Below are 22,948 nucleotides of genomic sequence, written 5' to 3'. Positions count from 1 at the left end.
TGTTCAGTTTTGGTCATTGTGCCATAGAAAAGGTGTTATTACACTGGAAAGAGTGCAGAAAATATTTACAAGAATGCTACCAGGACTTGAAGGATTAAGTAATAATGAGAGGTTGAACAGGACTTTTCCAATATAGCATAGGACACTGAGAGCTGATCTTATAGAGGTACATAGATAGGGTGAATGTAGTCAGTCAACTTCTCAAGCATTTAGGAATCACGAAATAGATGGCACTGGATTAAGGTGACAGGTGAAAGATTTAATAAGAATTTGAGGTAAATGTTCTTTTTTATATGGAGGGTAGCATATTTAAGGAATGAGCTGCCAGAGGAAGTGGTTGAGGTAGCTACAAAAGACAGTTGGATTGATGCATGGATAGGAAGGGTTTAGATCTATTTTAGTTATAAAGACACCATGAGAGTGAATCTGCAAAGAATATTGTGTTCAGGTGTGATCTCTCAAACTGGGGAAGGATGTCTTTAGTGGGAGTGTAGCAAAGGTTCAGATTGTTTCCCCGGTATCAGATTAAGAGGAGAGATTAAGTAAACTGGAGCTATAGAATTCAGAAGAGTGAGAAGGGATTTCATTAAAATATGCACAATTGTTACAAGGCTTAAAGAGTAAACGTCGATCCTGGAGAAATCATGTTTCTCCAGGCAGGGATGGTTTTTGACATCTAAATTTTATAGCCCCAGTTTGCTTAATTTCTCCTCAATCTGATTCAGTCTCACCAAGTGTCTTTATAACTTTATGGAGAAGGATAGGACTGGACCCAGGGTTGAGAGTTTTGATTGGAGGAAGGCTAACTTCGAGGAGATGCGAAAGGATTTAGAAGGAGTAGATTGGGACAATTTGTTTTATGGGAAGGATGTAATAGAGAAATGGCGGTCATTTAAAGGTGAAATTTCAAGGGTACAGAATCTTTATGTTCCTGTTAGATTGAAAGGAAAGGTTAAAAGTTTGAGAGAGCCATGGTTTCCAAGGGATATTGGAAACTTGGTTAGGAAAAGGAGAGATATCTACAATAATATAGGCAGCATGGAGTAAATGAGGTGCTCGAGGAATATAAAGAATGTAAGAAGAATCTTAATAAAGAAATTAGAAAAGCTAAAAGAAGATACAAGGTTGCTTTGGCAAGTAAAGTGAAAATAAATCCAAATAATCTACAGTTATATTAATAGCAAAAGGATAGTGAGGGATCAAATTGGTCCCTTAGAGAATCAGAGTGGACAGCTATGTGTGGAGCCAAAAGAGATGGGGACGATTTTGAACAATTTCTTTTCTTTGGTATTCACTAAGGAGAGGGATATTGAATTGTGTAAGGTAAGGGAAACAAGTAGGGAAGTTATGGAAACTATGACGATTAAAGAGGAGGAAATACTGGCGCTTTTAAGGAATATAAAAGTGGATAAATCTCTGGGTTCTGACAGGATATTCCCCAGGACCTTGAGGGAAGTTAGTGTAGAAATAGCAGGGGCCCTGACAGAAATATTTCAAATGTCATTAGAAACGGGGATGGTGCCGGACGATTGGCGTATTGCTCATGTGGTTCCATTGTTTAAAAAGGGTTCTCAGAGTAAACCTAGCAATTATAGGCCTGTCAGTTTGATGCCAGTGGTGTGTAAATTAATGGAAAGTATTCTTAGAGATGGTATATATAATTATTTGGATACACAGGGTCTGATTAGGAACAGTCAACATGGATTTGTGCATGGAAGGTCATGTTTGAGAAATCTTATTGAATTTTTTGAAGAGTTTATGAGGAAAGTTGAGGAGGGTAAAGCACTGGATGTTGTCTATATGGACTTCAGTAAGGCCTTTGACAAGGTTCCGCATGGAAGGTTAGTTAGGAAGGTTCAATCGTTAGGTATTAATATTGAAGTAGTAAAATGGATTCACCAGTGGCTGGATGGGAGATGCCAGAGAATAGTAGTGGATAACTATTTGTCAGGTTGGAGGCCGGTGACTAGTGGTGTGCCTCAGGGATCTGTACTGGGTCCAATGCTGTTTGTCATATACATTAATGATCTGGATGATGGGGTGGTAAATTGGATTAGTAAGTATGCATATGATACTAAGGTAGGAGGCATTGTGGATAATGAAGTAGGTTTTTAAAGTTTGCAGAGAGATTTAGGCCAGTTAGAAGAGTGGGCTGAACAATGGCAGATGGAGTTTAATGCTGGTAGGTGTGAGGTGCTACATTTTAGTAAGAATAATCCAAATAGGACATACATGGTAAATGGTAGGGCATTGAAGAATGCAGTAGAACAGAGTGATCTAGGAATAATGGTGCATAGTTCCCTGAAGGTGGAATCTAATGTGGATAGGGTGATAAAGAAAGCTTTTGGTATGTTGGCCTTTATAAATCTCAGCATTGAGTATAGGAGTTGGGATGTAATGTTAAAATTGTACAAGGCATTGGTAAGGCCAAATTTGGAGTATTGTGTACAGTTCTGGTCACCAAATTATAGGAAAGATGTCAACCAAATAGAGAGAGTACAGAGAAGATTTACTAGAATGTTACCTGCGTTTCAGCACCTAAGTTACAGGGAAAGGTTTAACAAGTTAGGTCTTTATTCTTTGGAGCATAGAAGGTTGAGGGGGGACTTGAAAGAGGTAGGATAGATAGAGTTGACGTGGATAGGCTTTTTTCATTGAGAGTAGGGGAGATTCAAACAAGAGGACATGAGTTGAAAGTTAGGGGGCAAAAGTTTAAGGGTAACGAGGGGGAACTTCTTTACTCAGAGAGTGGTAGCTGTGTGGAACGAGCTTCCAGTAGAAGTGGTAGAGACAGGTTTGGTATTGTCATTTAAAGCAAAATTGGATAGGTATATGGACAGGAAAGGAACGGAGGATTATGGGCTGAGTGCACTGGTTTTTTCAGAAACTTTCTGATTTTGCATACTGCAGTATGCATTCTTCAGTCTGAGTCATTAAAGTTGCTTTAATTTTTCCCATAGCTCCACTGACTCCTGTAGAGATGTACACTGCTGTTGAACCAGCCTGATAATCATTGCAAATTTCAGTGAAAAATCCACAGGGTGTAGGCACAACTGTAATGAACATCTGTTTGACAATGACTGGAAAATATGGACTATTGATTAAACATTGAAATATACTATTGCTGTTTAAATTACATTATTCCATCATAAAACTACTTGAAAAGGAAAAGAGGAGGAGCTTAGGAGGAGACAATGGGACCTAACAGCAGTTCCTTTTGAAGACGCTGACCTGGAGGTACACGCTAACTTCGGTTCTTTGCGGGAATGGGACCCGCTCTTGGAGTTTCATGACTGGCTGTTGTTCGATGTGCCAAGGATGCAGCCTAAGAGCTTAGCTTGCTTTTGGAGTTCTGGGATCTTGTGACTCTGGAGGCAGGCAGAACGAAGGTCAGTGGTTCTGCGATGTGTCGTGGGAGACAAAAGATTGAAAGCAGTGAGCTGGCTGCTGGTTGTGTGCCCAGAGACCCGAGTTCTTTGGGCACAGAGCTTGGAAAAAGCAATACAATAGATTTTTGACATCGTAAATCAGCGAGTTGTTTGTTATGTCCCCTTTCACTGTGAAATGGAGACACTGCTTTCTCCCTTACTAGGGAGAGAGAGAGCCTGTGGTATGTTGAATATTGGGTGAATGAGTAGTCTTTGGGGTGCTACAACTCTGTGACTTTGCTACACGTTTGTGTGCCCAGTGGTGGGTGCCAATGTTTTTCTCTTGCTGGTGGGGGAAGGTGGATCGTTGCTTTGCTACTGCTTTCACATGCGAGTGGGAGCTTGGGGGGGGGGGCTTTGGGTTCTAACATTTAAACTGTCATTCATTCTTTGGGGGCACTCCTCTGTTTTTGTGGATGGTTGCGAAGGAAAAGTATTTCAGGATGTATATTATCTACATTTCTCAACATTAAAAGTAACTTTGAAACCTCTGAAACTTACAAAGTTATGTTAAGAACATAAAAACATAAAATATAGGCACAGGAGTAGGACATCTGACTCATCGAGCTTGCTCTGCCATTCAATAAGATCATGGATGATCTGACCATGGACTCAGCTCCACTTATTTACCTTTTCCCCTATAACCCTTAATTCCCCTACAATGCAAAAATTTATCCAACCTTTCCTTAAGTATATTTACTGAGGTAGCCTCCACTGCTTCATTAGGCAGAGAATTCCACAGATTCGCTGCTCTCTGGCAAAATCAGTTCCTCCTCATCTCTGTCCTAAAGTTAGTCCCCTGAATCTTGAGGCTATGTCCTCTAATTCTAGTCTCACCTACCAGTGGAAACAACTTTCCTGCCTCTAGTTTATCTATCCCTTTCATAATTTTATATGTTTCTGTTAGATCTCCTCTCATCCTTCTGAATTCCAGCAAGTAGAGTCTCAGGCGACAAATTCTCTCCTCATAGTCTAACCCCCTCATCTTGGGAATCAACCTAGTGAAGCTCCTCTGCTCTGCCTCCAAAGCCATTATATCCTTCCTCAAGTAAGGAGATGACAAATGCATGCTGTACTCTAGGTGAGGCCACACCTAGAGTACCCCGTACATTTGCAGCATAACCTTATTGTTCTTAAATTCAATCCTTCTAGTAATGAAGGCCAACATTCTATTCTTCTTGATAACCTGCTGCACCTGCAAACCAATCTTTTGTGATTCATGCACAAGTACTCCCAAGTCTTTCTGTACAGCAGCTTGCTGCAATCTTTTACCACTTAAATAATCATCTAATCTTCCATTTTTCCTTCCAAAGTGGATGACCTCGCATTTACCAAAATTGTACTCCATCTGACAGACCCTTGCCCACTCACTTAACTATATATAGCTCTCTGCAGACTCTCCGTATCCTCTGCACAATGTGATTTTCCACTCAATTTAGTGTCATCAGCAAACTTAGGTGAAGTTTTATAAGGCCGTATCTGGAGAATTGCATGCAGTTCTGGTCACTCCATTATAGGAAGATGTTGAAGCTTTGGAGAGGGTGCAGAAGAGGCTTCCCAGGACGTCGCCTCGATTAGAGGCCATGTACTGTAATAAGAGGTTGGACAAACTTGAATTGCTTTCTCTGGAGCGGTTCAGGCTGAGGGAATATCTGATAGATTACGAGAAGCATAGATAGAGTAGACAGAGAGTATCTTTTTCCAAGGATTGAAATGTCTAGTAGCAGAGAACATGTATTTAATGCGAGAGGGGGTAATTTCAAAGGAGATACGGGGGGGGGGCAAGTTCTTTTACATTAAGAAATTTTCAGAGATGTTTAGATAGGCACATGAATATGAGGAAAATTGAAGGCTATGGGCATTGTGTTGACAGAAGGGCCTGATCCTGTGCTGCACTATTCTGTATTCTAACTTAGCAGACATTCCTAATTTATAAGAACACAATAAGAAACAAAAATGGTTAGTTTATGATGGTAAATAAAATCCCACTCTGCACCTGAAATGTTCTATGTAAAGATTGAAGATTGTTTATGGTCATTCTTCAGTTTACAATTATAAAGGTGATCGAAATGATTCTTACTTTGGATCCAAAGCAGCATGAAAAAGACACTTGATTGAAATTACTTAACATCAAATTCCTCAATCAGAGGCACTTCACCTGTGTTTGTCCTGACCCTCATGATGGCATCAAACCCTATTGACTTCTGTACATCCTTTCTTAGATCAGTCAAGAAGTGTTCACCATCAAGCTGTATCTGTGCAAAAAAAAAGACAAGAAGCTTGAGAAGTACTGATTCCACCAGCAGATGGTACTGTGTAATAGTGATATAAAACAGCAAACACTAAACCAAGCAGATTCTTCATTCTGTACTGTATTACCTTTCAATAAATAATCTACTGCTTCCGATTAAACCTTAAATTAGTTCAATCATATAGATAATTGGAAATTCATGTAACTTATGACATCTTGGTGTATACTTCAAGTCACCCGGATTTTGCTGAGTTGCATTTGCTCAATTTGAAGAACCCAATACTGAGGGACAGATGTACAGAGTGCCTTTGTAGTGTAAGTCCATATCTTACTGAAAGGGCTCGTGCAAATCGATAGAATGGTAAAAAAAAAGGCATATGGAATGCTTGCCTTTATTTGTTGAAGCACTGAGTTCAAAAGTCAGGAAGTTAGGTTGCAGCTTTATAAATGATAAATTCAGGTAGGTCACAAAAAGAGTTTGTGTTATAAGGGGACATTGTTTCTCTGGATCAGACTAGGCTGAAGGAGATCTGATAAAATAATGAGAGGCATAGAGAGATAGTCAGTAACTATTTCCCAGAGTCAAAATGTCTAGTACTACAGGGCTCATGTTTAGGTGAGAGGGGATGTGCAAGGCAGGGTTTTTAAGTACTTTTTTTTACACAAAGAATGGTAGCTACCTAGAATGGGTTGCCAGGAGTAGGCCAAGAATACGAAGATGTGGACGAAGCGCAGGCAGATGGGATTAGGAGTCATTATTTTGATTAGCCTGGCACAACACTGTGAGCCAAAGGACCTTTTCCTGTGCTTTACTGTTCTATGATCTAATGCAGACCTTGAAAATATGGGTCAATTAAATAAATCCCCCAGGAGCAAATCAGATTATATTCATGAACAAACTGTGATCCAGATTATAGAAATAAAGATAATTATTAACTTTATGCTTGTGAACTGTGACTAAAATCCCAAAAATGAAATCCAAATTTGCAAGTAATTATTAATGCTGCATGATCTATTATTTTACGTGTGATGGAAATATTTTTTCTTCGAACATCAAAGTAAGGAAATTATTAGCTGTAATTTAAGACATGACATATTGGAACAGATAACCAATTGCACAGAAACGGTTTGCCTAGTACAAAAACTCAGAAGAAATGGAACATATTCCTTCCTAAATCAACAGATTTGGGAAGTGATTGAAGATGGAATTGAAATAATTCCCATTTCACATTAATTCTGTTTTATGGATGTAAATTAACCTTACTTAATTTTTGGCAAGGCTTCTTAAAAACAAGAGAAATTTCAGCTACTCCAAAATATAGCAAGTAATTCAGGTTATTCAGCCCGGAATTCTTTCATCCGGTGAGGACTGGAGTGATTGAGCAGTTAAAGTGACAATGCTCTATTTCACACTTCATTCTAAGTACCAGCTGAGAAGTCTGTTGGAATCAGACAGCATTCCTGAGCATAATTACAGTCCTGTTAAAGTTGTATAAGACATTTGTGAGGCCTAATTTGGAGCACTGTGTGCAGTTTTGGTCACCTACCTAAAGTAAAGATGTAAATAAATTTGAAAGAGTGCAGAGAAAGTTTACAAAGATGTTGCCGAGACTGGAGGACCTGAGTTGTAAGAAAAGATTGAATAGGTTACAGATTAAGAGGAGAACATAGAAGATTGAGAGATTTGGTAAAGGTATACAAAATTATGAAGAGTATAGATGGGGTAAGTACAAGCAGGCTATCTACACTGGTTGGGTGGGATTTCAACTAAAGGTCATGCCTTAAAGGCGGAAACTGAAAAGTTTGGGGATACACGAGAGGAAACCTCTTCATTCAGAGGGTTGTGACAGTGTGGAACAAGCTGCCAGAGAAAGTGGTGCATGCGATCTTGATTTCAATGGTTAAGGAGACTGAGAGGGGATCTGATTGTAACATATAAGATTATTAAAGGATTGGACAAGATAGAGGCTGGAAAGATGTTCCAGATGCTGGGAGAGTCCAGTAGCAGAGGGCATGGTTTGAGAATAAGGGGTAGGTCATTTAGGACAGAGTTAAGGAAAAACTTCTTCTCCCAGAGAGTTGTGGGGGTGTGGAATGCACTGCCTCGGAAGGCAGTGGAGGCCAATTCTCTGGATGCTTTCAAGAAGGAGCTAGATAGGTATCTTATTGATAGGGGAATCAAGGGATATGGGGACAAGGCAGGAACTGGGTATTGATAGCAGATGATCAGCCATGATCTCAGAATGGCAGTACAGGCTCGAAGGGCCAAATGGTCTACTTCTGAACCTATTGTCTATTGAAATTGGAAAAGGTACATGGATGGTAGGTGTGTGGAGGTCGTGGTGCAGGGCCATGGGTGTAAGCAGTTTAAATGGTTTGGCACACACTAGATGGGCTGAAGGGCCTGTTTCTGTACTCTAATTTTCTATGACTCACTGAATTGTGATTGCATTCTAGCTATGATCCTCTGGAGGGAGGAACCTCAACTTCCCTATTGGATCAGTCACCTCAATACGATATAGGTAAGACCCATATGTATTACATTACAAATATGTAATGTAGCTATTGTGAAATTTCTCTGTATTTCTCATCCAGTGTTGGAATTCATTGTATTAGTGCAGCTACCAGACTTCAAATAGTGATGAAAATTGAAGACCACAACTCTTTAACAACAAGTATATTCTCCATGTATTTTCATATGATTGGGAAGATGACCATTTGGCTTATAACATTTATGTTGGCTTTCAGAGCAATCCTATTTCCCCCACCCTACTCTCTTACACATGCCCACTGATACCCCTTGATTCTTATAACACCCACCTACTCTAGGGGCAACACAGTCACCAATTAATCTAATGATCAACACACCATTGGAATGCAGAGCATAGCAGTGCATCTGGTGGAAACCATGCATTAGGGCTGGGGTTAGGGACAAGCAAAATGGTACAACCTGCACACAGATTACACCCACAGTCAGGATCATACTTGGGTCTTTGATAATGAGAATTGCTGTGATGCCCATCTTATGGTATGGATTAAAAAAATAGCTTGTACAAATTTTACTTCAAAATAACAAATTAATTGTAGTGGATCTTTCACCGGTATCTGTTCAGATTGTTCAGCAATTAAGATTCAAAATAGATTTATTATCAATGTATGCAGAATACAACTCTGAAATTTGTCTTCATACAGGCAGCGAAGAAACGAAGAAACACCATGGAACTCATTCAAGGAAACATCAAACACAGACGTGAAAAAAATGAACAAATTTCCCAGCGGCAGTAAGTAGGCGAACAACACACAGAATATCAAACATCAAACCAGGAGTCCAGTAGTATTCAGTTTAGTTCAGTTCAGTGCTGTGCTGCTAGCCTTGGCCAGTCGCAAGGCTATTCTTTGCAGAAACGCCCCAGTCTGCATCGACCACCCTGATCAAACCACTCACAAACAGCAAGAATAATAACCACAATCTAGGAACACATGTAGCATGAACCTCAGTCCTCCAAAATGAGTCTACAGCCTTGCCGACCAATGCAGATTCCAAGGCTCCTGCATTTTTTTTTTGACAACAGCTGGCAAGAAGTCCGGTCAAACACAGGCGGATGAAGCCAAACACCTGCCCACCCTCCACTCTTGTCCTTGTCGACTTCACCCTTGTTCAACACTTCAGTTGGAAAGAAGCAATGGAGTCAATCATGGGCTTACACTCCATCTCCAGGTTACCAGGCCTTCAGGCCATACACTTTGGATCTAACTTCACTGAATTTCTTCTGACAGCAAAGTGCCAGATCACTCAGTCAGCTCCAAAACAAACCATGAAAATGTAACTCACAGGTTCCAATCACAGACAGCATAGTATTAGAATCATATTTGAAAGAAGGAAAGAAGTAGCTTTGTGAACTGTCTGCAGCACATCGCTCTTGGTCACATTGTTCACTGGCACCATCTTGACAGGATGAAATCCATAATAGGGTTGAGGGTTTGAGTCCTGACTGTAGGCTGAAATGTAGCCTTCTGCTTCACATCAGTCCCTCATAGTCCAACGTAGCAGTACAGATATCTGCAGCTTCTCAGGTCTGTATAGAATCTACTGGGCTAAGCCTTGACTGGGAACACTTTTTAAACACACATCTACTCCCTCTTCCTGCGTCTCCCAGCTCCAGTGACTGAGATGATGTTCAAATCTGAGTCCAGCTCAAGGCATTTTCTTACTGTTACATTATGTACTTATTAACAATAGGTGGATTGAGGAGGACGAAGGAAGGCGTGCAGATGGAGCCTCAAGTAGGAGAGGGGGAGAGGTGGAGTTGGGAGTAGGTGGATGACTAACAACACACACAAAATGCTGGTGGAACACAGCAGGCCAGGCAGCATCTATAGGGAGAAGCACTGTCGACGTTTCGGGCCGAGATCCTTCGTCAGGGCTAACTGAAAGGAGAGATAATAAGAGATTTGAAAGTAGTGGGGGGAGAGGGAAATGCGAAATGATAGGAGAAGACTGGAGGGGGTGGGATGAAGCTAAGAGCTGGAAAGGTGATTGGTGAAAGTGATACAGAGCTGGAGAAGGGATCATGGGACAGGAGGCCTTGGGAGAAAGAAAGGGGAAGGGGAGCACCAGAGGGAAATGGAGAACAGGCAGGGTGATGGGGGGGGGGGTGGAAGAGAGAGAGAGAGGGAGGGAGGGAGGGAGGGAGGGAGAGAGAGAGAGAGAGAGAGAGAGAGAGAGAGAGAGAGAGAGAGAGAGAGAGAGAGAGAGAGAGAGAGAGAGAGAGAGAGAGAGAGAGAGAGAGAGAGAGAAAACAAACAAACAACTAAATATGTCAGGGATGGGGTAAGAAGGGGAGGAGGGGCATTAACAGAAGTTAATGTTCATGCCATCAGGTTGGAGGCTACCCAGCCGGTATATAAGGTGTTGTTCCTCCAAGCTGAGTGTGGATTCATTTTGACAGTAGAGGAGGCCATCGATAGACATATCAGAATGGGAATGGGACGTGGAATTAAAATGTGTGGCCATTGGGAGATCCTGCTTTCTCTGGCAGACCGAGCGTAGATGTTCAGTGAAACGGTCTCCCAGTCTGCGTCAGGTCTCACCAACATATAAAAGGCCACACCTGGAGCACCGGATGCAGTATACCACAGCAGCCGACTTACAGGTGAAGTGTCGCCTCACCTGGAAGGACTGTCTGGGGCCCTGAATGGTGGTGAGGGAGGTAGTGTAAGGGCAGATGTAGCACTTATTCCACTTACAAGGATAAGTGCCAGGAGGGAGATCGGTGGGAAGAGATGGGGGGGACGAGTGGACAAGGGAGTTGCGTAGGGAACGATCCCTGTGGAAAGCAGAAAGAGTGGGGTAGGGAAAGATGTGCTTGGTAGTGGGGTCCCGTTGGAGGTGGCGGAAGTTACGGAGAAGTATACGTTGGACCTGGAGGCTGGTGGGGTGGTAGGTGAGGACAAGGGGGACCCTATCCCGAGTGGGGTGGCGGGTGGATGGGGTGAGGGCAGATGTGCGGGAAATGGGAGTGATGCGTTTGAGAGCAGAGTTGATGGGGGAAGAAGGGAAGCCCCTTTGTTTAAAAAAGGAAGACATCTCCTTCGTCTTGGAATGAAAAGCCTCATCCTGAGAGCAGATGCAGCGGAGACGGAGGAATTGTGAGAAGGGGATAGCATTTTTGCAAGAGACAGGGTGGGAAGAGGAATAGTCCAGGTAGCTGTGAGCGTCTGTAGGCTTATAGTAGATATCAGTTGATAAGCCGTCTCCAGAGATGGAGACAGAAAGATCAAGAAAGGGGAGGGAGGTGTCGGAAATGGACCAGGTAAATTTGAGGGTAGGGTGAAAGTTGGAGGCAAAGTCAATAAAGTCACCGAGCTCAGCATGCGTGCAGGACTGATGGGTGCAGTCAATGAGAAACAAAAGGAAGATGTTGCAGTGAGGGGAGGGGTGGTGGAAATTGGAACCAGTTGATAGAAGATGACAAATGACAAAGTGGCTGCCAGGGCAGGAATCTGATAAGGAAAATGAAAATGGGAAGCATGGGGCAGGGTGGGGGTATGGTTAAAGAGCAGATAAAACCAGATAGTGGAGGGGAGACCCAGTGGGCAAAATCCATGTGTAGTAGGTAGAAACCACAGGGGGAGAGGGGTAGATATGGGTGTTGGACCTAAAGGGGAGATATGTGACAGGGGCAAAGGGACAAAAATGGAAGGTCCAGAGAAGGGGACAGGGTGGGGGTGGTTGGAAGAGACAGAAGACAACAGCTACCTAAAATTGGCTGTGAGAATGCTGGTGATGGACAGGATGGTGTAGAAATAAGGAAAAGAAATTTGATGCACTTGGGAGCTGGAGATTGCCACTGTGGGCAATGCACAGATGGCATGCAAATCAGTCACCGGCTGGGCACTTGGTCTTGCTTAGAAGGACGATGGATTTGATTAGCCAGAAATGGTGGGAGGGTGCTTGGTTGGTAGCTGACGTGAAATGGAGTTGAGATACAGATGCTTAATATTTTGGCATTACTTAAAATCAAGACCACCTATTTTAAGGGTTACATGTCACCCTGGAGAGTTAACCTCACTGACTCCAAACTTGCTATACAAGTTATAGATTGGATTTGGAAACAAGAAAGGATGCATTAAGGCAATGGGAGATTAGAATGGACAAATAGGTCAAAATATTGTCAAAATGACAACTTAACTTTACCTGGAAATTGTTGTATTTGTACAAACTACCACCAGTAGCCAGTGGCACGACCCCCATAGTTGAGACATCCACAAATTGATTTGGGAACAGAAACACATCTACACAGCAGCTGTTGGCTACACAGTCCTTTGCCAAAGTTTCATAAAAATTTGACTGTGATTGAAAAAGTACCTGCAGAAAGAGAAAGACAATTATCTTGTAACTGGCACATCATTGTGTTATTTGGGCATCCCTGACCGATATCAATAAAGCAAAAGTTACAGAAGAATTGTCCAGCTGTACGTGGTGTATAAAGGAAAAGATAAATAACCGTACTCATGATATAGAGGAATTTGATGCAAATACCTTCCTGAAAATAAGAGCTATCACAATTGGGCAGAAATCTTCATCAGTGAATAGGACCCTATTTTAAAATAGATTTAACCACACTGGAATCGAGTTTAACAGCCACAGCATAACACAGTGCTGTGTCACCTGTACGTACATTAAAAATGTGAACTGAAACAAAAAATATTTGAAAATTAGTTTTCAAGTGAACTTGGTAAGGATGCATTTTTATTCCTACATTCTAGATTTGTCAATTTCATAATAGCGAATTTCCATTACTCGAATACAGGGGTCACCTGTATTAAGACACATCTTGCAGTCACAGTACCTTCTCCTTATCTGTATTCACCAGCTTCCTGTCATCTCTGTTTCTCAGTTTTCCTGGAGCTTCAGCTGTGGGCAGAGATGACTGGAATATAAATAATTTCCCAGGACATTCTGCGGCCTGTTATAAATACAAAGGGGTGAAGAAGAGTTAATTTATTCACAGTTTGCTCTATTCTTAATGCATTTTTGTGGTTGATTTACAAGTTATAATCCCATTTATTTAATGGCCAGCAAGTTCTGAGTAGTTATGCTGTAACAAGGTAGGAACTGCTCACATTAAGCTTGAGTTGGTATGCCTATCTGGATTAGTATCATTGGTCCTAGGACAACTTAAAAGGCTGGAAGGAAAATGCACTTTGTTAAAGTTCCTTGCTAGAAATTCTCAGACGTGCACATTAGGTCAGGTCAGGCTGCAATTGTTCCCATGGTTGAATAGTCAATCATCAAATCAAAACAGGAATAGACTGACTCATCTCTCATACTTACTTTGCCACTCAGTGAGCTGTCAACTAGTTTCATATTCTAGTCATATTCCCCATATTCCATATAACTTGGCTAACAAGAAATTATAAATACCAGATTTAGAATTTATAAATGGCATTGCCAGAACAGAATTGAAGGTTTCTTTTACTCTACCTCTCATACTGACTCCCCAGAGAGAAGTGTACTGGAGAAATTCAGTTGCAGGGCATATCAGTGGTTGGGGATTACTTGAGTTTTTGGCATATACAAACACAGAAAACCTACAGCACAATATAGGCCCTTCAGCCCACAAAGCTGTGCTGAACTTGTCCTTATCTGAGAAATTACCTAGGCTTACCCACAGCCCTTATTTTTCTGAGATCCATATACCTAACCAGGAGTCTCTTAAAAGACCCTATCGTATCCGTCTCCACCACTGTCACTGGCAGCCCATTCCATGCACTCACCACTCTCTGCATAAAATATTACCCCTGATATCTGCTCTGTACCTACTTCCAAGCACCTTAAAACTATGCCCTCTCGAGCTAGTCACTTCAGCCCTGGGAAAAAGCCTCTGACTATCCACACGATCAATGCCTCTCATCACCTCAATCAGGTCACCTCTCATCCTCCATCACTCCAAAGAGAAAAGGCCAAGTTCACTCAACCTATTCTCATAAGGCATGCTCCCCAATCCAGGTAACATCCTTGTAAATCTCCTCTGCGCCCTTTCTAGGACTTCCACATCTTTCTGTAGTGAGGCGACCAGAACTGAGCACAGTACTCCAAGTGAGGTCTGACCAGGGTCCTATATAGCTGCAACATTACCTCTCGGCTCTTAAAACTAAATCCCAAGATTGATGAAGGCCAATGCACTGTATGCTTTCTGAACCACAGAGTCAACCTGCACAGCAGCTTTGAGTGTCCTATGGACTTGGACCCCAAGATCCCTCTGATCCTCCGCACTGCCAAGGGTCTTATTATTAATACTACATTCTGGCATCATATTTGACCTACCAAAATGAACAACTTCACACTTATCTGGGTTGAACTCCATCTGTCACTTCTCAGCCCAGTTTTGTATCCTATCAATGTCCTGCTGTAACCTCTGGCAGCCCTCCAAACTATCCACAACACCCCCAACCTTTGTGTCATCAGCAAGATTACTAACCCATCCCTCCATTTCTTCATCTAGGTCATTTATAAAAATCACGAGGAGTCAGGACCTCAGAACAGATCCCTGAGACACACCACTGGTCACCGACCTCCATGCAGAATATGACCCGTCTACAATCACTCTTTGCCTTCTGTGGCCAAGCCAGTTCTGGATCCACAAAGCAATGTCCCCTTGGATCCCATGCCTCCTTACTTTCTCAATAAGCCTTGCATGTGGTATGTTATCAAATGCCTTGCTGAAATCCATATACACTACATCTACTGCTCTACCATCATCAATGTGTTTAGTCACATCCTCAAAAATATTATCAGTTACTGGACAGTGGAAGGTGAGGGGCTGTCAGTGTTGAATTTTGGAGTGAGTGTCAGGTTGAGTAGCTGACAGATGGGTGATGGAGGAGTTATGATCTTTGGAAGGTGTTGAGTTTACTACAATGGACAGCGTGAGGGAGATCATATCACAACCCTACACTGAGTACTAGATGCCAAGGGCCACACCAGTAGGTGCAGGTGATGTGATGGAAAGAACTGAAATACTGGGAGCTTGGTTCCAATGACTACACTATTTTCAGCCGTTTCACCTATACTTCAGGAAGTAAAATTGTATTAACTACCCAATACCAGAATGCAAAACCTGAACTGTTTGACTGAGCATTGTTTGCATAAAATTTCAAAAACATCTAGTGAGCGACTTTTAAGCAACCACCGAAGGCTTCTTTTGGAACTTGATCAAGTTATTCTGACCAAATACTGGAATCAATTGGAATGCACCATTCATTGAAACCATTCCTTGATTATATTATCAGCTTAAAACCTAGACATGCACTTGAGTCAACACCCTTGTATTGGTTTGAGTACAGGAAGGAAATAGAGAACTTAGTGCCATGCTATCATGACAACAATCCTTCCCTCAGTGTCAGCAAAACACAAGAGCTGATCATCATCTTCAGGAAGGGGACAGTGCACATGCTCCTGTCTACATCAATGTGTTGAGGTTGAGAAAGTTGAGAGCTTTAGGTTCCTAGGAGTGAACATCACTATTAGACTGTCCTGGTCCAACAACATAGATGCCATGGCTAAGAAAGCTCACCAGTGCCTCAAGTTCCTCAGGAGGCTAAAGAAATTTGCCATGTCCCCATCAACCCTTAGCAATTTTTTTATCGATACACCATAGAAAAATTCTATTAGGATGCAGGAGGGTTTGGTATGCTAAATAATCTGCATGTGACTGCAAGAAAATGCAGAGAGCTGTGGACACAGCTCAACCTATCATTGACACCAACCTCCGCTCAATGAATCCTTACTGCCTCAGCATAATCAAAGACCCCTACAACCCAGACATTCTTCGTCCCTCTTTCATTGTCAGAAGATACAAAAGCCTGAAACCATGAACTACCATGCTCCTTCCCAATTGTTATAGCTCTGCTAAATGGCTCCCTAGAATAACAAGTTGGAATGTTGACCTAATAGTCTACCTCGTCAGGATCTTGCACTACATTTCTCTGCACGTGCAACAATAATAAACCAATTCCAATTTTTCTGAATGTTTCATAGAGCAACTGATTTTAATAAAATCATCTGGTAGTTACCCTGTTTTGACTCATTAACATGACAGACTCCAGTTCAAAATTGTCTCTAGTAACTTCTGCCATATCCATAAACTGTCAACTATTGACCATGTCCAGACTTTCAAATTCCAAGATAGGGTTAATTCTAATCTTGAAGGAAAATGGTTGTGCTCTATCACTGTAAAGTTCAGCTGTATATCTGAAGCCAAAGTACAGAAACATGTTGACCGCAGTCATTTAACAAAATAATCTGTGACGTACGAGAAAGTCTATCTTTGGGAACAAAACAGCATTTGGATCCATCCTTTCACTTAAAGGCATTTTAACTTACAATTGGCTTCAGAAAGTATACTGCCTACATTAATAAAGTAATTGCAAATGGTTCTTTCAAAGAGCATTGTAATCAGAGAGTTCTGTTACAATAACTCTCTCCTGCATTTAATTTTGAGGAGTGAGATTAAGGATGAATATTTTAGCTTTATATGTAGGAATGGCTGGTCAAGTCCAATAAATACCGTGCATCAATCTAAAAGTAAACAAATGGTCCACAATGTTCAGAGATAAGCTGAGAATTTTGGGTTTATAAAGCCAACAACTGAATGTGTTCATAATTAGCAATCACATTTTGTTACCAAGATCTGCTTTTTGTCTGATTTTAGTTTAATGAATTAACCAGGATGTTCAGTGATGTAGTTGGTATAACAACTAGAAGTGGGAATAAAGAGGTGTTTTTTTCATCCATGGGACAGGGATTCAGAGCTATCTGGAAGACAGAGGTAGGAAATCTGATGGCATTAAGGAAATACTCAGATCTGTGAAGAGTTGTTATCTGAGGGCTGCAGGCCTGGTGCTTTGGTGATTTGGCTGGACAGCTTCCTTTTGACAAGTATGGATAAACAGGGCCAAATAGTGGCATAAATGTTCAATGTTCCTATATTAAAATCAATCAGCACATGTAAAACTGTTAAAATAGAAGAATGAAACTATTAGAAAATTATTTTAGTCCAAAATGGAATTGCATACTGCTAAAAAGTTACAAGATATAAATTTAAATTGTGTTTAATTTGTAGATAACTCAACATTAATATTTTAAATTATATTCAATTTTTTTTTATCATGGACACATTTACATTGATACAACATAACCAATAAATAAAATATAATTTTAATATTTTACTAGATTAATTAGCATAATTACTTTGGATGCCAGAACTTGACCAGTTGTGATTGGACTCTGGGGAACAAAGTGAGGTAAATAATCCTGTGACAGCCATTCTGAGTTTTACTCATTTCACAATGATTATTCTAGCCTTGCTAATCACAGGGGATCTTTACATATTGGTCATTGTTATTGAAACCTGCCTCACACCAAGATACAAGCGACTCTTTTAACCCTGCAAATGGAGAAAGGCTAGCCAACATACCTAGCCAAGACACCTATCCATTGCATGAACTAACTTGACTGCAGCTTTGGTTTTATCCTTTGCTTCTACACTCAAGACCATCTTCCTCCAAGTTAACACTTTGGGATCAGTCTAGCTAATTCTTAGGATCTTGGTCGCCACCTCCAGAGTTGTTCCAGGAAATGGTAGTAACTAAATGAGTATGATGGAAGTCAAAGTTGCATCTCCCCACCTATTTGCCATGTGTAACAGATAGATGAACAGATGTGACCAACAGCTCCCCATATAAAACTTTTGTTTTGGAATTTCTTTTGAATGCTTCAGAATGCTACAACCTCTGTCGCTATATGATGCACAAAGTGTATTGCAATTGAAGAAGGTGCTAGCACTTGCAGCTCATTGGCCTTGGGAGATCTAAAGTCGTCAGGTGCATACTTTTTTTTTGTTTATAGGTCAGTGGTGAATAGCCTGCCCTTCATTGATTACAGATCTGGAAAAGCATAGCAAAACTTTGATTTTGTTTTTTTTTTATTTCATTATTTGAACATACCAAGCAGATATTTGTTAAGGAATAAAAAAAAATCAAACCTTCATTGCTTCCAGCCCAGCCTGGATTACTGGGGCAAAAACTGTTTCACTTTCACTAGTTTCAGCAAACATTTCAGGGATCTGGTCCAATAAACTATAAGAAAAAAAAATCAAAATTAATGTTTAAGGGCTTGACTGATATTGAATGCTACCCTTTACTCAGTATATTGGCCTCTGATAATAACCTAGATCTCAGTCAGCACATAGCTGGTGTATTAAAATCTTTGTTCAGAATATCTATGCCATACATCAGGATGATCTGCATTTACTGAAGATCTACAGTCAATACTATCACCCCTTCAAAACTAGTCTATAAGCTCCAAGTCCATAGCCTCAATACCTTGTGTGCAACTGGATCCTCGATTTCCTCACTCACAGACCCCAGTCAGTTTGATTAGCACCGAGGTCTCTTCCACAATCACCATCAGCACAGTTTATGACTGTGTGGCTATGCTCAGCTCCAATTCTGTAATTAAGTTTACTGACAACACCAATGTTGTTGGCCAAATCAAAAGTGGTGACAAATCAGCATATAGGAAGGAGATTGAAAATCTGGCTGAGTGATGCCTCAAGCATCAACCCTCACTCAACGTCAGTGAGACCAAGGGGCTAGTTATTCAATACAGGAGGTTCATGAACCAGTTCATCAGGGGAAGAGATGGAGAGTGTCAGCAACTTCAAATTCCTCGGCATTATCATTCCAGAGGATCCGTCCTTGGTCCAACACATAGGTGGCAATACAAAGATGGCACTGCAGTGCCTCTACTTTCTTAGAAGTTTGCAAAGATTTGGCACATCATGTAAAAACTTGATGAACTTCAATAGATGCACAGTGGAGAGTATACTGACTGGTTGGATCTTGACCTAGTATGGAAACACCAATGCTTTGAATGAAAAAGCCTACAAAAATTAGTGGATACAGCCTAGTCTATCATGGATAAAGCCCTCCCTACCATTGAGTATATCTGCAAGGAGTGCTGCCGCAGGATGCAGCATCCATTATCTGAGGCACTCACCATTTAGGCTATGCTCACTTCTTGCCACTGCCATCAGGAAAGAAGTATAGGATCCTTAGGTCCCACACCACTGGGTTCAGGAACAGTTATTACTCCTTAATCATCAGGCTCTTGAACCAGAGTGGATAACTTCACTCACCCCAATACTGAACTGATTGCACAAACTACGGATTTACATTCAAGGACTCTACAACTCAGGTTCTGTTTTTATAATTTATTTATTTAGTTGTTATTATTATTTCATTTTTTTGCACTTGCACAATTTGTCTGCCTGTGTGCAGTTTTGTATTGATTCTATCCATTGTGTTTCTTTGTATTTATTGTGAATGCCCATAAGAAATTAATCAGGGTAGTTTATGGTGACATATATGCTCCTTGACAATAAACTTACTTTGAACTTTGAACAGTCTTTGATTATGCTCTTGCCCTTTTGCAAGGCCATCAGGACATTTCCAGAATGGTGAACTGGAATTTCTACCAACTTTGTGGCTGAGGAATGGTGAGGGAAGGGGGTGGAATGGGGGTGGTGGGAGGCAGGCAGGCAGTTTCAGCCCTGATGCCTGGAAGGTCTATTCCTCTCCCTCCACAGATGCTGCTTGACTTGCTGAGCAATTCGTTTTCTGCCAGGCACCCGCAGCAGAATTAGAACAAGAGATGCGGATCTGAAGTGAGATCTGCATAAAGTGAATCTCACTGCCATATCCAAATTTCTTATGCCAAAAGGTGCATTTATATGCAATAATGTCCATTTAAAATGACTTATGTAGAAGATCAGAGAAATGGTATTCACAGCGCTAGTATCTACCAGCTACCAACAAAAGATAAAGTGTTTTTGTCCTTCCGTCGCTATGGATACATAACATACTTACAGGCAACAAGCTATTAGCAGAACATTTTTAAAAAAAAATCTTGAATTTGGCCAGGTGACAAGACCCAATTTAATATAAAACAACTACCAGTTTTTTTTTAAAGCTGCTTAAATGCTCCAGAAAATTTGAAAAGTTAAAAGTAAGCTAACTGCCTAAAAATATAGATGAATGAACATAATACAACTTGCTATGAACCAATACACTGAGATTCGCTCATCATAATATTTCAGTTTCTGAAAATGCACTATTCTTGGTGCAAAACTAGTTTATTCAGTCTCTAACTGCAATGGGAGATCAGCAAAAACCCAAAAGAGCAACAAAAACAACTAAAGGCAGCAAATGTTGCCAGTTTTCTACATCATTCCCCAGTCTCCTGCAAAATTTCAGGACCAGAGCACTTATGGTAAGTCACAACGATCACAGCGGACATACTGACATCTGTTTTCCTTACAAGGAGTAGGTGTAGTAATTTTCATCAGCCAGGGAAAAAAAGATTTATAGCAGGGAGAAGAGATCTTCATTATTCCTATAACCAACAATCACCTCCGCCCCTCGGGTTGAAGTTTATGAAAATGCAATCACATACTCTGTTTTGGTCATATCCAAATCAGGACAAAACATAAAAACATTTTTCTCACTGATATTTAGTTACGACAAATAACAACCTATCAAGTTAGACATTTGAATAAACAATAACATTTGGTAGATAAAATGATTAATGCTTTTTTTCTTACTTGTTTATGACATTTCGCGATTCCTGGACACTGACAAGGAAGCCATCCAGAAGAGGAACAAACATCTCTCCAACATCTGACACTACTAACATCTGTGGCTGTGCAAGACTGCTTTTAAGATTGTAGAAGTGTAGAACCTTGTTGTAAGTGACAAAGCCGACCCTAATGGCAGAAGTCTCTGCCTGATCTACTCTGTAAAACAATTTGAATATGAAAGAAATTATTGCTAATAGTTTTTAAATAAAATACATTGCCACTTTTTGAAACAAAATTGCAAATGTAGCAGTTAAGTACTGCTGCCCAACTAAAACACCAGTGAAAAAGTGGTGTCAATACTAAGTTGAATTTTGCAACACCTTTAATGAGATACTACTTCACACTGTTAGTGATACTGGTGGATTTCTGATTTTCTATTGAGACTAAGATGGAATGTGAATTTGACCTGAAATTTGTGTTAAAGTTTGAAATCAATAGTTGCATATTCTGATGAGAACTTGCCACTTGTCTGAATTAGGTGTAGTTACAATCCACAACTTGCATTTGTTTACAGCTGCAGAAATTCAGCAAAACAAATCAATCAGCGAAGAGAGACCAAGCAAGGTGGGACACATTTGAAGGAAGATCTTAAATGAATAACAGCACGGAGAACTTCAGGGAAGGGAATTCCAGAGTTGGAACCAGAAACAACAGAAAATAGAACATCTAATAATAGGCAATTGAAAGAGATCTATGCAACAGACGGTGACGCACAGAATTGGTTGGAACTGCAGAAGTTTGGTTTTGTAGCCATATCAACAAATGATGACATTTTAAATAAGACTGGAACTCAATATCTCAGTATGGATGAACACAATGGTGAATAGATTTTGATTTTTATTTAGAAAAATAAACTTACAATAATAAACTGTTTCATGCCTTTCCATTCTTCACATACAGGGTCAATTCTTTCCACACATTTCTAGTACTGCTGCCACTCATGAGGCACACTGGTGTTTTATATTAAATTCTACAATAATTGAGGGGCTTGGAGCTCATGTACTATATTTAGGATCCACACATAGCCTGAAGCAGGCACACAAAAATGTGGTCATCAGGGTGAGGGCAATATTGGGTACAATTTTGCCCCTATCATCTAGGGACTTGTGCATTGTGACCCATCTGATCTGCTCCATTTTGTATCCCCAGTTGAACCTGAAGCCAGCATGGGTGATTCCAAACCGGAGGAGCAGGGAATGGGCCACACCTATGCCAAGTACAGCAGCTCTGAAAGCAACACACACCTGATGACCAAGTTCTTCCTAGTTGCCAATAACTGTTGCCCTCCCCACAGTTCCAATTTCTGTTTTACCTTCCCAGTCTGCTCCAGCCAATTCTTGTTGCATGCCTTGGCCCAACCGAACAGATCCCAGTGCATTCACTTAAGCGGCCCTGATGGTGAAGGAGAACTGGATCGGTCTGTCCAGTTGCCGAAGAGCATGGCCTTGCTCTTCATGTGGTTAACCCTGATCCCTGATGCCCACTCAAACTCTGAGCAGAAGATGGTGATACCATCCATGTACAGGGAGGTTTTCACTTGGGTCGTCCACTGCCTGGCATGCCTTCATCCTTCCTGATGGTTTTGGCAAAAAGCTCTATACAGCACACAAACAAGACAGGAGAACAGGAAACCCTGCTTCACTCCAGACTAGATGGGGAAGCAATCTGTTTCCCGCCCATTGACTTGGACTGCATTATTGATATCTGTGTAGAATAGTTGGATCCAATTCCCAATTCCCTCCACAAACCCAATTTTGGAGAGTATGTCCATCTCATACATGTGTGATATCTTGTCAAAGGCTTTCACCTGGTCCAAGCTGACCAGGGAAGCATCCTCTCCTCCCATTCTACATATATGCAATGGTGTCCCTCAGCAAGACCAGGCTGTCAAAGATCTTCCTGCCAGGTACAGCACAGGTTTAGTCCAGATAGATCATCTGTCTCAGAATGGATTTGATCCTGTTGGCAATGGCCTCGAACAGAATCTGATAGTCTAAACTCGACAGTGAAATGGGTGGCCAATGCCTGTTGTCACCCCTCTTCCCCTTCTGCTTTTAGATGAGGGT

At 41.1% G+C, this 22,948-nt stretch overlaps 1 protein-coding gene across 2 annotated transcripts in view; it reads right to left on the bottom strand.

The window, feature by feature from the left end:
- sec24d (SEC24 homolog D, COPII coat complex component) overlaps positions 1 to 22,948 on the bottom strand; it is a 192,640-nt gene that overhangs the window by 52,391 nt on the left and 117,301 nt on the right. For both annotated transcript variants that reach the window (XM_059988769.1, XM_059988768.1), the window contains exons 12-16: positions 20,847 to 21,038; positions 18,228 to 18,321; positions 13,032 to 13,148; positions 12,377 to 12,547; positions 5,587 to 5,683 (exon numbers count right to left, since the gene is read on the bottom strand). In XM_059988769.1, coding sequence (XP_059844752.1) covers positions 5,587 to 5,683; positions 12,377 to 12,547; positions 13,032 to 13,148; positions 18,228 to 18,321; positions 20,847 to 21,038 — 671 coding nt within the window. The remainder of the gene's footprint in view (positions 1 to 5,586; positions 5,684 to 12,376; positions 12,548 to 13,031; positions 13,149 to 18,227; positions 18,322 to 20,846; positions 21,039 to 22,948) is intronic.

The sequence above is a fragment of the Hypanus sabinus genome, chromosome 14, assembly GCF_030144855.1.
Source record: "Hypanus sabinus isolate sHypSab1 chromosome 14, sHypSab1.hap1, whole genome shotgun sequence".
In the NCBI taxonomy this organism is placed as follows: Eukaryota; Metazoa; Chordata; class Chondrichthyes; order Myliobatiformes; family Dasyatidae; genus Hypanus; species Hypanus sabinus.
Note: the sequence above shows the minus strand (reverse complement) of the source record. Positions and strands in the feature narration are given on the sequence as shown.